Consider the following 15712-nt stretch of genomic DNA (forward strand, 5'->3'; position numbering starts at 1 on the left):
TCAGACAGGTAGGGCCAGAGTGTGCCCCAATTTGCATTCTGGATATGAGTGGAAATAAGCTGTAGGGCTTCTCGCTGTAACTATCCTACAAATACAGGAAAACCACTGCTTCACAGAGCAGGAGGGGTGGGTCTGTCTGTGCAGACTTGGGGTTTGTGCCTGCCCAAGACCTCTGCTGCAAGGACTCTGTGTACTGATTCAGGCAGACATTGGGTTTGATCAGTATGGCTGTTCCTGGGGTTATACAAGGTACACATAACCCAACATCCATGTAGGGTTACATACAGCATACGTACACCTGCAGGGGATAAATCAGCAGGACAGAGGCAGTCAAACCTCCAAAGGTCTGGCATTGCAGCAAGAATAGCAGTTCATGCTCAGGCTCCTTGTCAAGACTTCAGTAGCAGGAAATCTCGTTAGATAAAAGATGTGACTTTCCTCTTCACCTAGAACTAACCTTCCAGAGCTTGTTTGGAGAACATTTTTCACAGGCCTTGTTTCTGACCAGAAACATCTGATCCAAGAAGCTAAAGAGTGCTGTCCTTCTCCTGGAGGTGATTTTATAGGGGAACGAGAAGTGTCTAACTGGTTGCAGCATTAGCTGAAGAGGGTCAGAACTGGTTGACTGATCTGCTCTGACATCTTGGCAGGTAGTTCAGCCTCTGCGCTCCAGTGAGTGAGAACACACTCCTTATTATTGGTGTTGTTGTGGAAATAGGCTTGTGAGGCATTTTCGTACCTCAGAATGGTAATGATGGAGCCTATAAATACCCAAGAATATTACATTATTATAATACTTCTGAGGGTGTTTTCAGCATAAGGCTTTCCCAGTTCTGTCTTTATTTGCAGTCTTAAATTAATCTTAAAAATACAGTATGCAACAGGGAGACATTTTCCTTCCCTTATTATTTCACTGATACGCAAACAGAGGCAGGGGATCACTGAGAACTTAAGGTTAAGTGTCTTACCCAGAGCCCCACAGCACATCAGTAACAAGCTAAGAAGCTCAGTGTGGCAAGCACTGAGCCATCAATACAGCCTTAGTTGTTGCTGAAATGGTTTCTTCTTCCTGAGGATGTGAAGTAATACTGAAAATCCCATCATGGCAAGCGTTCCTTGTAGCCCTGTTTCATGTTACTTCCAGTGGGAGCAGATCACGCCCTGGTACGTGGATGTCAGTCAGCTTCTGATTTGTCAGCACTGTGATGATGTGCCCATGGCCTGAGCTGTGTGGCTGGGGCTGAGTCTCTTCTGGCCTTGAGAAGGTGCAGAGGTGAATGCTCAGGTGATCCTGAGCTGAGGCTTCACCACGTTCTTGGATAAAACTTTTCATGCAGTTGGAGAGCCTTGGCAAAATGTGCCAACAGCTTTCTGCATTCTGGGAAATCAAAATTACAGGTCAGTGGCCCTGCGAGGCCAAGCTAATTCAAGCTCAGCAGCACAAGCCTTGTGAGATTTGGGTGATGGGCTGAGCTCCAGCTCCCTCCATCCGTGAGTGAGGGGTTCACACGAGGGCTGGCAGCAAGAAGCAGATTTCCAGGTTTGGAGATAAATAGAAGTCACTTTGTGTTCCTTGGTAAAGGCAGCGAGCTTCTCCCTGGTTGTCAGTTCTCTCCTTGTTAACATGGTTTGTTACCTGAAGTGAGTTCAACAACCAGTACATAAAATAGAGCTCAGAGCATAAATATTAGCTCAGAAGAGGCAGGAGGAAATTTTCCATGTGGACAGATAATTCCACAATGGCTTAGTGAAAAGTTTCCTTACTTTTATTTTAAGTTCTTGGAGATAACCCAAGTCAGAAATGAGAAAGAGGACTAGAGAGAGTTGTTCTGATGTGGCAGTTGCTATTTTAAGTTGATCCTGGGGCTATACTGGTCAGAAAAAGGACTGCAAAATTCTTGTGGCCACCCAAGACCTTTGTATGTCATGTTCTTCTTCCTGGTAGTGCAGAAAGGGCCATCCTCAGCAACTTTGATCAGTGTTCTTGATCCCCTTGTTCCTCTTAAGCACTTGCTAGAAGCTGTCAGGAGAATGGACTGGAGGTGGATGATGAGTTAATAACAGTGGGGTTTGCATGGCAGGGGCAAGGCAGCCACTGGGACTGAGTGAGCCCAACCCTGGAAGCAGTTGCCGTGCTCATTTCAGTGCTCGGGGCTGCTGACCTCCTTGCCCTGAACATTTTCTGCCTTTGTTGGCTCTGGGAACATGAGCACATCTGAGCTCACTGCTCAGTAAAGAAAAAGTTCTGGAGTTACCTCAACTTTTCAGGCATCATCTTGTCTCAAAACCTTCCACGGACAATGGAAAAAGAGTGACATCTTAGGAAGTCCACTCATTCCCTCCTAAGATAGGAGGAGGACTAGATAATAGCTAGAGGTCCCTTCCAGCTGAAATTATTCTATTCTGTTCTGTTCTGTTCTACAGGTTTACACACTATGCATGTTTACTTTCTTGTAATTACAAACTACAACAATCTTGTTGACATTTGGTGGTGAACAATGGGTAACTCCCTGCCTTAATGTGTGGCCAGTTACTGAGCTGGCTGGCTGCTTTTTCTTACTGGAGTAATGTTGATGCTTTGAAGAGGTCCTTCACGACAGGGGCATTGAATGCAGCTTATTAGTCTGGACAATAAAACCTGAATGTGTTTTCCTGCTAGTATTTTCTTCTAGCTTCTCATGACAACCCTTTTAAGCCATATCTTCACTGTGTCTTGGTCCAAAGCTCCTTGCAGATTTGTAAAGGCCCCTCCTTGCTTCCTTTAGATGCTAGAGATGGTCTTTAGCCTTTGAGCTTTTCAGGTTATTATGCAGGCATTTCTGAATGTTTCTTATTGTATGTGGTAAAACAGTGACTCCATACATCTTTTGTTTAAGAGGGAAAAATGTGCATAGCAAAGCAGAGAAAAAACCCAAACAACAGGAAGCGATGCCAGAATTGTACCCACTTAAGAATGTAAAAAGTGCAGCAATCTGTGCCAGATTGCTTCTATTCTTGTAAAATAATACAACTTTGCTGTGGAGGCCTGTTTCCTGACACAGCAAAAGGTCTTTTTCCTTCTGTGAGCTTTAGAGAAGTGTTAGACCATTGCTAACTCCCGTGTCCACCTCCAGTCCAAGATTCATGCTGCAAGAAGCCTGAGTGAGATTGCGATTGACCTGACCGAAACTGGAACGCTCAAGACCTCGAAGCTGGCCAACATGGGGAGCAAAGGCAAAATTATCAGCGGCAGCAGCGGGAGTCTTCTGTCATCAGGTAGGTCCTTTATCCTGTAACTAGAGGGAATGTGATGGGAAGGGCTACAGCCACGGTGTAATGGGGAGCAGCCAGAAGCTGCGCTGCAGAAATGAAAGTCACTTCCCTTCAGCCTTTCTGTCTGTCCAGGTGTCAGTCCGTCTCTCAGCACATTGCTCCACAAACAGCACAGGCAGCAGCCTCCCCCCCTCTCTCTTTGCCACCACTTGTTTCCTCCAGGATGTCATCTCCAACCTCTCCATTTCCAGCTGAAACCTGGTGTCTCTTCGCGGTTTCTACCCTGACCATCCCTTGGCACCCAGCACATCCCAAGGCAGATGGGTTTGGGAAGGAGTGCCCAGCCAGCAGTGGGGAAGCAGTCAGCCAGTGCAGCTCACGAGGGAAACTGAGGCTGGGAATTGGTGGTGTCCCTCAGCAGGTTGTGTTCTTCACAGAGTGCACATCTGCTTTGCCTCTGTTGCTGAAATTTGGCTGTTGTTCCAGGCCCAACAGAGCTGTTCCCTGGTGCTCTCTACCAACCAGTAGAGAGTAGAGGGTAGAAGTTTCTCTCCGTGGCTTAGAGCACCTTCCTGCTTTATTCCAGGAATAAACTGTGAAAGAAACCCAAGGGAAGGCAATACAGAGGAGAGCTAGAGCAGGAGGATAGAAGGACTGCAGAAGGGTAGTCAGGAGGTTTCCTGTGTCTCTTTGATCCTCTGTTGTCAGTCTGAACCAAGCAAGCTGTGTGTAAAACAGTGATAAATGTCACTGCAGGCACAAAGCAGGGGTTGATAGTTTGCAAAGAGCTTGAAGCTGCTCAGGTGAGAAGGTCTTCAGGAGAGTAAGGTTGCTGGTATCACTGTAATTAACAGCTTCAGTCAATTAATCTTCTGTTAAACATCACATCAAGTTATCAAAACCAAATGTGTTGAGATGTGTAACAGCAGAGAAAAACCTTCTCATGCTTGGGCAAGGGGAGAGCCCATATAAGAATGCAAATGCTTTAAAACTGAGCCCACATTGGTGTACTAAAATAAGCTTTTTATCACTGTATCCTTCATGTCTCTTACAAGCTGCACTTTCCTGCTTGGAAGATGTTCAGCAAGGGGTTAAAATGTGTGGTACTTACAGAGCCCCAGAACTGCCTGCTGTGCAATTCCTTGCCTTGCCTGCAAACAGAGTTGCCTTTCTGCTCCTGAGGTCTTCCTGACAAAGTATACAATCCACTGTCTGTGCCTCCCATTGCTAAGGGAGTTGCAGTAGCTCAGCAGCTCCCAGACTGGTGTCGGGTTGTTGGAACTCTTTGTTTGTTTGGCGTTTTTTCCAGCTCTCCTGCTGGAAAGTAAATAATATTAAGTACCCCAAGAAAGTTCTTAAGGTCTTTCCAAGATCCCAGCCTCCTGGGCACCATTCCCAAGTTTGTGAGAGCTACTTGGTAGTAATCCTGTTTCCACGTTCATACACTGACTTTTTGTGTTGCTGGAAAAAAACACGAGGGGCTGCTTCTGCTCTTACACCTGGAGAGAGCAGTAGGCAGGTGAAAGCCAGCAGAAAATCAGGCCCAGAAAACCCGCTGTAGAGCCAGCACCTAGCAGAGTTATGTGGTTGGAAATTCCAAACTTGGAGCTGCTCGTGCTTTTATTTCTATATTTTTGTGCTCCCTGCTCAAATCCTTTCTAGCTGAGCAGAGGATTTGTAAACTCAGCAGAACGACAGTAGTGACTAGATCCATGCAAAATTCATTGACCAGATGAGTTCTTTTCTTCAGTCCTGGGTGGGTGGATCTGTCTACCTGGATGCCTGACTAGGACTGTGTGAACCCCTGTTTCTGTCGAGGTGCTGCTGGTGTGCCAGGCAAGCACAGCTCCCTTTGGATTCCTGTCTTCAGAGGTGCCTTTTTTGTCCTACCAGCACTGAGGACAGAGCTTCCCACAAAATGTTAAGCAGAGCTGTGGGGTTTGCTGCTGCTGTGTGCCTTCCAGAACCTACTAGCAGCTACAAGGAATTATTGAGAGAAGACATCTGGAAGAGGACAGATACGGGGGAATTGGAAACGCTGGATTGCTTCCACACAGACACTCAGACCCCTCTGCTCCAAGAGCCCCTTCCCTCCAGCCTGACTGGCAGAGGTGACCCATCCCTGTCCCATTGGACAGGAGGGGGCATTCAGAGCTTGTCCCGCTGGGCACAGTCACTGGCTCTGTCCCAGCCTTTGTGTTTCCTCCCATTGTGCCAAAGATTATCGACACACAACCACAACAATGATGGGTTATCGCAGTACAGCCTGCACACTGGAGAGAATAAGTGCAAATGATTAAGTGGCCACAGTAGATTTCCAGGCTATAAATACCTCAAGTGACTCGAAATCACAAGGGCAGGACTGAGTCTCTGTGTGCCCCCACTTCCCTACTGTTCTCCGTCCTTTTTTTTTCCTGAAAGTTACTTGTAGTCATTTCCTCCCTCCGTCTCACTCCTCCTCACTGGAGGGGCTGTCAGCACCACGAGGAACATGCAAAAACTGGCATGTCTCCCCTGGGTTTGCAGCAAGTCTGCAAGGAAAAGTTTGTTGTTGCTTCCAGCTGTCACACTGTCTGGCAGAGATCCTGTCCCACATCACTTACAGTCTCAAGACACAGCCAAGGGGAGATGGAATCTTACACTGGGAAGTGGCTTTCTCATGATCACTGAAATTCAGGGCCAAAGCCTCCACTTCTCCATGTTTCCCAGGTCCTTAATCTCAGTCTGTCCACTACAGAGTTGTAATTTTGATACCTGATGCTCACAAGTTCATTTTCTGACAAACTGAATTTATAACTTCTGTCCTCATTTTGGATCTGAAAGGGCCTCCTTAGAACAGTGGGCTGCTGTGATTTAGCTCAGGGGTCTTCTGCTCAGGATCTCTGGGCCATCCCTGGACATCTTTGATAAGATTTGTCTGTCACTAAAAGCTTTTACACTGACAGAAACCCTAATCAAAGCCAGCAGAACAAAATGAAGTTAGGTCTAAGGTGGATTTTTTGTTCAGAACACTCTGTGCCGTAAGAGTTCTGCAGGGCTCTGAGCTAGTGAGGAGTCCTGTAACCACTGGGTTACTGTTGGACTGAACTCCAGACCACCTTCTCAATCTCCATGGGTGGAGGAGACACCACAGAGGGGCACCTCTGCTTTAGCTCTGCAGACACATTTGAGGAGCCTCCGGTCCCCGAGCCCCGTTCCTCCAGCAGCAGTGGAGGTTTCCTGTGCAGGGGCCTGTTTACGTTTGAAAATGCCGCGACAGAGCCCAGCCAGCCTTCGCAGGCCCCCACTGCTCCGTCCAGCAGGGCTGTGTCCCAGCTGGACCGCCCTGGCGGGTGTCAGAGCGGACAAACAGCACCCACATGGTCCCCATCACAGCCCATGAGCGCAGGGGCTCGCAAAGACGAGTCACCCACAGGATATCTGAGCGTGTCCTGTGCGGAGCAGCTCCAGCTGGGCTCCCGCGTGCCGCGGAGGATATCCCAAGTGTCAGGCAGAGGCAGGAGAACAGGAGATATCAGCCCTCTGAGGCTGTGGGCTGTTGTGCACTGACATCCTGGCGCGGTGAGTCAGCCCGAGCTCTGGCACGGAGCAGGCGTGGGGGGAACTTCCCTCCCCAACTCAGGGGACAGCCTTCCACAGGGACCTCAAACAAACGCCAGCGAGCCAGAGCCAGCAGCCGGATGTAGCATGGAGGGTTTGCCATATTTAGATGTGTTTTTCCTGGAACAGGAGACTCCCAGAACGAGAAAGGGAAGAGATGCCTGGATGCTTTTGCCTTGCTGCTCCTTGGTCACCTTGTTGCATCTCCTTTCCCTTCACAGTTACTATCACCAAGACTTGGCTCCTTCTGCTCTTCGCATCCCCACTGTCCTCCCTGCTTGTTTTCAGCCTTCTCATTTATCCCTTTTCCAAGCTGACTCCACTCTGCTACGATAGCTGGAGGCAATAGGGACAAACAATGAGTCACTGATAGGGCTTTCTTCTGCAAAGTGGTGGCTTGTATTGCTGGTCTCATCCCTTTGACAAGCTTTAAATCAAAGCTTGTCTTGGAGCCGACACCTGGCAGCCAGGACCCTGGCAGACCTGCACAGCACAGCACTTGGTCAGATCCTTTGAATCGCTTGCTGGATGTCCCCATCAGCATCACCCAGACTGTCCTGACCTCACCAGTGTTGGAGCAGTCAGACACCTGTTAGCGCTGATGAGGTTCAGCCATGAATTCTGCTGGAGAAGTGAGTTGGATAGGGAGGACCATGTTTCCCCTTGTTTCACAGCTCGTGTTCTCCTGAAACGTCAGTGGATGAAGAAATTGCCCAGAGAGGCCAAGTGGGTGTCAGATGATGAGTGGTGTTTCCACAAACTAGTAGAGTATTAAGTGGACGTTTAGGTCACCAAGACCTGTGTTCCATCCTGTATGCTAAGGAAGAAAGGGCACATACAGATAAAAACAGCCCCTAGTGTGTTTCCACAACCCTTTTAGGGACATCAAATGTGTGTTAAAATGCAAAGTTTGGTAAATCTTTGTGCAGCAAATGGGATGAAGTCTGAATAATAATTTTCACAGAAAGGGTTCAAATGTTGTATGGGAAAATTACCTATTTCAGCAGTATTCCTCCTGTTTAGTACATTAAACAATCGGGGGAAATAGAATACCTGAGAAATCCTCCCAGTTACCCATGTCTGTTGCAGCAGGAGTCCCTTGTGTTAGGACTGATCTTTCAGGACTGATTTTTCTTTGTTGATGATCCCCTTTGGAAGGACTGGGCATCCATAACTCAGTGAGCATCATATTTAATAAGGCTGATTTAAGGTAGTATCTGCTTGATTGATTTGGTTTGTGCTGGTCTTTGATTATTTCTTTGGTTGTTTTTATGGTCTTTTGATTTGTCCTGACAGTTTTGGGTCAATTGCCGCTGGGTTTAGAAGTGGGTCTGGGGTCACAGCCTTGCCCAGGGCTGGATTAATACATATTTATAAATAAAGAGCCTCTAATGGAAGCTGTAGGCACCCCAGCAATACAGAGCACTGTTCTCTGCTCATTTACAAGCATCTCACATGGGTATAATTCTCTTGGCTGATCAGGTTTCCATTTGCTTTTTACCTGTGAGAACAAACAGAGAATCCAACCCATAAAAATCTAATAATACACCGCAAAATAGTTCAGCTTTTAAACAAAACAAACAAACAGTTGTGCCAAGGAGTGGGTGGCTTTGGTTTCAGCAGTAATCCCACTGCTTCACTCAGGATGCAACAGTGCAGTTCCAGATATCCCCCAGTTCCTTTGCTTTCTGGGAGGGGTGAAAAAGATGGCAAAATGTGCACTCAGTGGGCACTGCCACCAATGGCATCAGGGATGAGACCAGTGTAGTTCTCACACAGGGTAAGCACAGCTGGAGCAGATGCTGTGAACTGTCTGTGCTTGACTTGGGTCCGTACCAGCTCAGCCAGAAGCCGCTCGTTTCCTTCTTGCCTGCACGTCCCAAAGCAGCACAGGCACCTGGCCAGGCTTTAGGCTGTTCATATGCTTTTAAATGTTTGTGTGTAGCTGCTGTGGCAACCCACAGTGCAAAAACGAATAGCTTTTAAAAATAAATCTGAGGCTGGTGTGGAGGTGTGGAGCACAGAGAGGAAGGAAAGGGGAAGAGCACTTAAAAGGAAAACGTAGGTCATTAAAGTTGTCATAAAAGAAAAAAAAAAAAAAAGGTTTGAAGCATCTGGTGGAATCGTGAGCAACTTTTTACTAGGACTCTGCAGTTTGTTGACATGTCCATGAAGAAATTCAGCAGTTCAGTTTTGCTAGTAACTGCTCACCAGGGTTACTGTTAAGAATTACTAAATGCTGGTGAGGGCTTTCCCTGCCAGTACAAATACAGGGCTCTGCTGGAAGGTCCCATCAAGTTCTTGCAGCACAGATGTGTGTGCAGAATTGAATGTTACTGCTCTATGAGGGCAAACCCAGCTAAAGTGAGGATGACTACAGCAACTAAAAAAGCATCTTACCATGAGGTTCTCCTCCTTTGTCTGGTAATGCTCAACCTGGCTGACCTTTAGAGAGACCTTTTCCACTGCCCCCACCTCGGGACAGCCCAATAAAAGGTGTAACAAAGCAGGGTGGTGTTTCATAGAGTAAGTGCCAGCTGTCTTCCTCTATGAAAACTGCAGAAAATATTGGTGGAAAAGATCTGTGAGATTCTCTGCTCCCCCTGGGCCAATGCAGAACTGTTTTGGGGCATTTTTTGCCTCAATCCTCTTTCAGTTTAGCTTTAATGGTCTGCTGGAATAGTAGCAATGAAAGATGAAGCTGAAAGCACAAATTTCACTGTTTTGCTGCCAAAACAAAGAATTGTTCCCAGGTTCCTTCCAAAGCTCTGTGAAATAACAGCTTTTCCAACCTGCTTGGGCTGAGTGTTTTCACTGAACGATTGGCAGCCAAGCTGCAAACATATCTAGGAGCCCCCTCTCACCCCCACCTGACAGGTGCACAGAAAATTCCACGTAGCATCCTGTTGTAGATGATTCCTACAGATAATAAAGGTCTGCTTTCTCTGTACCATTGCTAGAGAGGGGCAGGAAAGCCCCCCAGTGTCACCCTGGAACAGCATGTGCTGAGTCCACTGAGGCCTAGGAGAAATCCCTTTGAAAGCATTGCCAAGTCAAAGGCTTTTCTGCAGTCATAACCCTGCAGCATCCCACAAGAAGTGTCTGCAAAGCACCAAGAACAATCCAGCTGCCTTCACATAGGTGTCAAGCGCTGTTTTAGGTGGGTTAGAGGATCCCACTGCCAGTCCAAGAGCGTGGGGTCACACAGGGTCCTGTATCATACCTGCAAAGGGAGCAATGGTACAAGTTCCCTCCCAGTTTGGGTTGGAAGGGACCTTCAAAGATCACCTAGTCCAACCCCTGCATTAATACATCATCAGCCAAAGGAGGGATAAGGAGAATCTCCATCCTTTACTGGATGTAGGGGGAATGGATAAGGTTACTTAATCAATAAATTCCCCCAAAGAGCTGAAATTAAAAATGTTGTCATGACATCTGAGCAACAGTCTGACTCAATGCATGGACTTACTTCAGTGGAAGTTTCTGGGTAGTTGCCACTTGAAAAGTCAAACCATTTGGACATCCAGTTTAAATCTCTCGACCTACGTCTTCACAAGAAACAGCTACAATCCCAGAAGGACCTGTGGTGGTTGTTGTTTTGGTGTGTTTTGCAGCAATCTTGCTAGGTAATTTTGTTCCATTACAGTTTTTCATAGAACAGGCCCCATAAGTGGATTGAATTACATGTTTGCTACTAGGATAATTGCAGTTCTTAAGAAGTAGGCTGTATTGTCAAATGGCTTCTCTTAGGCTTAATTTCCCAAAAATGCGTCTCCAGGGCTTTGTAAACTGTACTGTTGCTTGCCATTGGGAACTTTCATGGGAATTGTATGTGTTTCTGTTGTAGGATCTTTAGATGAATAATTTTGATGCTTTTATTTTTCCGGATAATGATTACAAATGTCTTAATGTGCTTCACTGTCCAGTCTCTGACTGTTCACTTAAACATTAAGGATTTGCTGTAAACAATCATGACTGGGGAACACCTGCTTCATGTCATAGTCCAGTTTCTTTTTGGAAGGACTGCGTCCAGGCTTTGGTAAAATTACAAGCACTCCAGATGTGTGTTCTTTTGTCAGCTGGCCTAGTGAAATCATTGTTTATCGACAGGTTCCCAAGAGTCAGATAGTTCTCAGTCTGCCAAGAAAGACATGCTGGCTGCACTGAAATCCAGGCAAGAAGCTTTGGAAGAGACCCTGCGCCAGCGCTTGGAAGAGCTAAAGAAACTGTGCCTGCGAGAAGCGGTAGGCAATGGACATTTTATAACCTGTAACACTTCGTTGTTTGCATTGTTATAGCATGCTCCTTGTCTGGAGGTGGCATGGGGTCAGGAGAAGAGATTCCCTCCTCCCACAGTCACCTCAGGAAAGTCCAGCTGCTTCAACTCCAGATTGCAATGTCCAGGATGTTTCCCCCCCCTGCCCCCAGAGAAGGGGACCCCATATCAGCTGGGTATCCAGTTGGCCTGGGGCTACGAGGGTGCTCAATATCCATGTCTGCTGCTTGAAATTGTTCAGCCAGGCTTCTTGTTGATTTTGGTGGGAATATGCTGTTACCTAAATGGCAGGTTAGGAAGGCTGGTTTATGTACTGGTCATCACTTCTCAAAAATTGACTCGATTTGTTAAAAAAAAACAAAACAAAACAAAACAAAAACAAGCCAGACCGACACACTTTCTCATTGGAGCAGACCTGACTCTACATGCTTTTCTTCTCCAAGCACACTCCTTCATAAGCACACAAGGTCTCATCTGCTCCCTGTAGATTCCCTTTATCCAATAAGCTCTGGCAGTGTGGTGGTAGACCTTGAAGAGGAACCACTGTAGTCATCCCAGGATATGCAGGACATCTCAGGAACTCATAACCTTCCCACTCACTTGCCAGTTCATTTTTGGAGCACACAGGAGGCCATTCAGAGAGCCATTTAATGTTTGGGGAAATCACAACCCTGCTGCAGCTGTGTGTGTAGATTAGCAGCAGTGTACTCTTGGGTCATTCAGCAATCTTCCTATGTTTACCAGGCCTGAGTATCTGAATTTAACAACAAATCGTGATGTGTAACACAACAGGAAGCTGGCTGCAGACAGTGGCTCGGAGATCTTCCGGTTCTTGCTTAATATTTGATGTGTATCTCGCCTTTGACAAAAATGGGGGAAAAAGGTCACTGATTCAGCTCTCACTGCACTTTGTTTCAATTAGTCTATACTTTTAATGCCAAAAAGAGTAAGTTGTGGAAAATACCTCTCAACCAGAAATATCAGAGGAAGTCTCTGCTACCCCAGTTCACACCCTCTACTCCACATGAGCCATCCTTTCCCATCTGGAAAGCCCTGGTTGACTTCAGCAAACAACTTGGGCTGATAAAGGTTGCAGGACCAGATCCAGTCTGTAAGTCCACAGAGCTGAGGTCATCTGCAGGAAGCAGTCACAGCTCTTCAGGGTCTGAGGGTCAAGGTCTGGAGGGCTCTAATTCTCCCTGAGGAATTTACTACCCTAAGCTAATGCTACCTGACAGCCAGTGACTCATCTTTGCAGCAGCACCAGATGCAGGGGAAGATGTGCCTGTGCCACAGTTGCAGGAGCTCACAGCCCAGTGCCTTCTCTGTAACCCCAGTCCTGTCTTCAGTGCAGCCTCAGACATTTGGCAGGCAACTGGGATGCAGGCAAAAGCCCCCCTGAGGCATGGAGCTGGGGATAAGGAGCAATATCTCCTTAATGTGCTGCAGCAAGGCTGGCCAGAGCCCATCTGTCAGCAACTTAAGAGCTGGTAGAAAGTGTTCATGCTTTCCATAGGTGATATGAGAGACGCAGTTGATGGACACTTGGAATCTGACCCCGCCTTGCAACCCTACACTCATCCATCAGCAGCCGGTAGTTGAAAGTATTTCCTCTCAGGCTGCCCTTCATCCTCTCTGCTTTGGCATGGGAATGGCCAAAACAGAGGGAGAAGGCAGCCAACCAGGAGATAAAAAAGGGTTAAAAGTGGGGAGATAATCTAATAAGCATGGCCAGAGCCATTCATAACACTGGCATCAGGTTACTTCGGGCCATCACTACTCCAGTTACTTATTAATTTAGATTACGTTTCAGGATCATGCCTGTGAATACTTTTTAGCTTATGGAGGCAGCGTGGTAGCCCACATTAATTTTGTCCTGCTCTGATCATGGGCATTCTTCAGAAGATATTAACTCTTTCCCCACTGCCCTGCTTCATATTACCTTAGGAGTTATAAAGAAAGTATCCATGTTACCCTCAGGATAGAATACAGTAATAATATGTGTCTTGGTGCAGTGCTTAGAGCCAAATCTCAGTAGAAGGAACCCATTTTGAAAGAAAAGCTGAAATAACCCCACAGGGCTTGAGGGGCAATGCAAAATAGGACTCTGAGGCATTGCAGCAGTGCCTCCTGCAACACAGGGCTGTGCACGTCGACACAGAGCAGTGCTGCAAACCCATTTTGCTGGGAATTGCTTAAAGGGAGTTTTTGAAAAGGCCAGGTCCTCGTTTCCTAGTGACCTGAAAAGAGTAGAAAGAAAAACCCCATTAGGGAGCCGGGGAGAGGCCAGGGCAGGCAGGGACTGGGGCTGTGCACCCACATGCACATTGAGGTCAGCTGCTGTTCTTTGGGATTCAGATGATTTAGGTTACTCTGCCAGCTGGATCCTCTCAAGGCTGATGCTAAGGAACACAAAAGCCTTTTGTCCTTCATGGGGAGACTTTTGAGTACAAGGAGTCGGGCTGTGCTGGTAGTCAGGCTCCTGCCTATTTCTGTAGGCATTTGAATGCCTTCAGTTCAGATCTGTGTGGCTGTATTGTGTAGTCCAGGAGAAAAAACCCACAGCATTACCATCAGTAGTGTCATTCGCTGCTTCCTGTGTTCCAGATATTCCTCAGTTCTGTGGGGTTTGCTTCAGATTTTTAACAAGCCTTTGCAAATAACCCCACCAGTCTGACAGTGCATCAGCTAATAATTGCTCCAAAACTGCCCATGACAACACTGGGGTTTGGAAGGGGCTCTGATACATGAAGTGTTATCAGACAGGTAATGAGGTACCAGGCACTGCTTTTTGTGGCCGTTTTCGCTGCATTCCTCTCAGACACATCATGAATCAGGTGGGAATGTTTTTCTGTGCGGGTCTTAACCTGCACAGCTGTTACCAGTGTGGCTTTCTGACTCAGCAGACCTGCATCCTGCAGGAAGGCTCTCTGATCTTCCCACCCCCTCAGAAGTAGCTCAGCAGATAGGAGCTCTTGGTTCCTGCTCACCCTGCAGCAGAGATGAAGGCTTTGTGTGCTGCAACCGGCTCAGCCTCAGGCCCTGACGCCCTAGGGATGGGCACCACTTACAGACCTGCCCAGGGCAGGCCACAAAGGTCCGTATTCATGCACAGGTTAAAGAAAAGGTCCCCACCCTCAGTGACAGGTTCTGAGTTTGCAGGGCTGGGCACTCTCCTGAGTGTTTATCGGCTGGCTCAACTGGGTTTGTTGTTAATGAATGCCTGTCATTTTAGGGTCACACAAGAGCAGTGTTGTGCATTGCTCTGCTGCGAGGTTTCCCAGAGCACTAACAGCATTTTCTACTTACAGGAGCTCACAGGAAAGCTGCCACGAGAATACCCCCTGGATCCTGGGGAGGAGCCACCTATTGTGAGGAGAAGAATAGGAACTGCCTTTAAACTGGATGAGCAGAAAATCCTGCCTAAGGGAGAGGTGAGGCTGTGCCCTTCCCTTCCAGACCCATGTCCCCACCTCAGGTCTCTAAGATGTTCACTGTGCATCACACAAGAGCCATCAGTCCCTAAGGTCATTTTTGCTTTAAATTACTGTAATGACCTTTAATTTACATCCATCAGAACGAGGAAGCAGCAAGAGAGTTGGTGGCTTTCCTTCGGACTCAGAGTAAAGGTGAAACCCTCGAGGTTTACCCTGGCTTTGCTAGAGGTAACAGAAATAGCCTGGGTGACCAACTGGACCACAGCAGTGCAGGTGCTCTGGTGACCAAGTGCAGTGATTTGTGTGAGCAGGGAGCACACCAGGAGCCCCCCGAGCCATCTGAGTTTCTAAGTTTTCAAAGTTTGCCAGGGAGTGTTTGTTCCCTTGCCTTGCTCCCACAGTGTGCTGGGTCAGTGCCCTGAACCGTGGCTGTGAAAACAGGCCTGCAGCAGCTGCGAGGCGGGACCGGAGTCACAGAACAGCCATTGTCTGCGAGGTGCATTTGCAAGGCACTTGTGTATATCCCAGTCTTGGGTTTCCTTTTCATTTTTGTAGGAGGAGGGACTGAAGCTGGTGTGACCGTGTGGTTTAAGGCTCGGTTCAGCCAGGGAATTAACTGTTTGTTGTTTTGTTGGCGTTTTCCTTCTGCTGAAAAAAATAAACAGCTGGAGCTCTTTAGTTTTGTTCTCAATGGAGCCTGGGAGAGGAATTCCAGCGAAGTCAAATATTCATGAACTGGCACATTTAATTAAGCTTTTCAAAGGGAGGCATGGCTTAGCTGAATTACTCCTAAAACCCCTGCAGTCTGCTGGCTGCTCAGTTATAACCTGATCTCCAGCTTCTCCAGGTCTTATTGCTGCAAGGCAGCTTTTGGGGCCAGCGGGTGAGGAATCTCCTTACTCCAGTGGCAGGGTTAGGTGGGGAGAGCGGGAAGGTAAAGCAGCTCCTCCCCTCTGCAGGCACTCTGCCTTTTGGCACCAGCAATCCAAACACGCTGACTCAGCTCTTCTCGACCTCCTCTCTCGCCTGTCAGACTTTAAGACTATGTTGAAAACCATAAATTTCTGTTCTCGAAGAATGATGTTGAGCTGTGTTTGGCCACCAGTTTGAGAGCATTTAGAGAGGCCAGTGATGGTTTTCATGTGTT

At 47.5% G+C, this 15712-nt stretch overlaps 1 protein-coding gene across 1 annotated transcript in view; it reads left to right on the plus strand.

The window, feature by feature from the left end:
- The window catches only part of FRMD4A (FERM domain containing 4A), a gene marked incomplete at its 5' end in the record, with an annotated part of 95226 nt that overhangs the window by 62388 nt on the left and 17126 nt on the right, over positions 1 to 15712 (plus strand). The window contains 3 exons of the mRNA XM_027901462.1: positions 3114 to 3255; positions 10963 to 11096; positions 14440 to 14562. Coding sequence (XP_027757263.1) covers positions 3114 to 3255; positions 10963 to 11096; positions 14440 to 14562 — 399 coding nt within the window. The remainder of the gene's footprint in view (positions 1 to 3113; positions 3256 to 10962; positions 11097 to 14439; positions 14563 to 15712) is intronic.

This window comes from Empidonax traillii, unplaced genomic scaffold, assembly GCF_003031625.1.
Source record: "Empidonax traillii isolate 1590-97213 ecotype Southwest subspecies unplaced genomic scaffold, ASM303162v1 scaffold785:size696563, whole genome shotgun sequence".
Taxonomy (NCBI): Eukaryota; Metazoa; Chordata; class Aves; order Passeriformes; family Tyrannidae; genus Empidonax; species Empidonax traillii.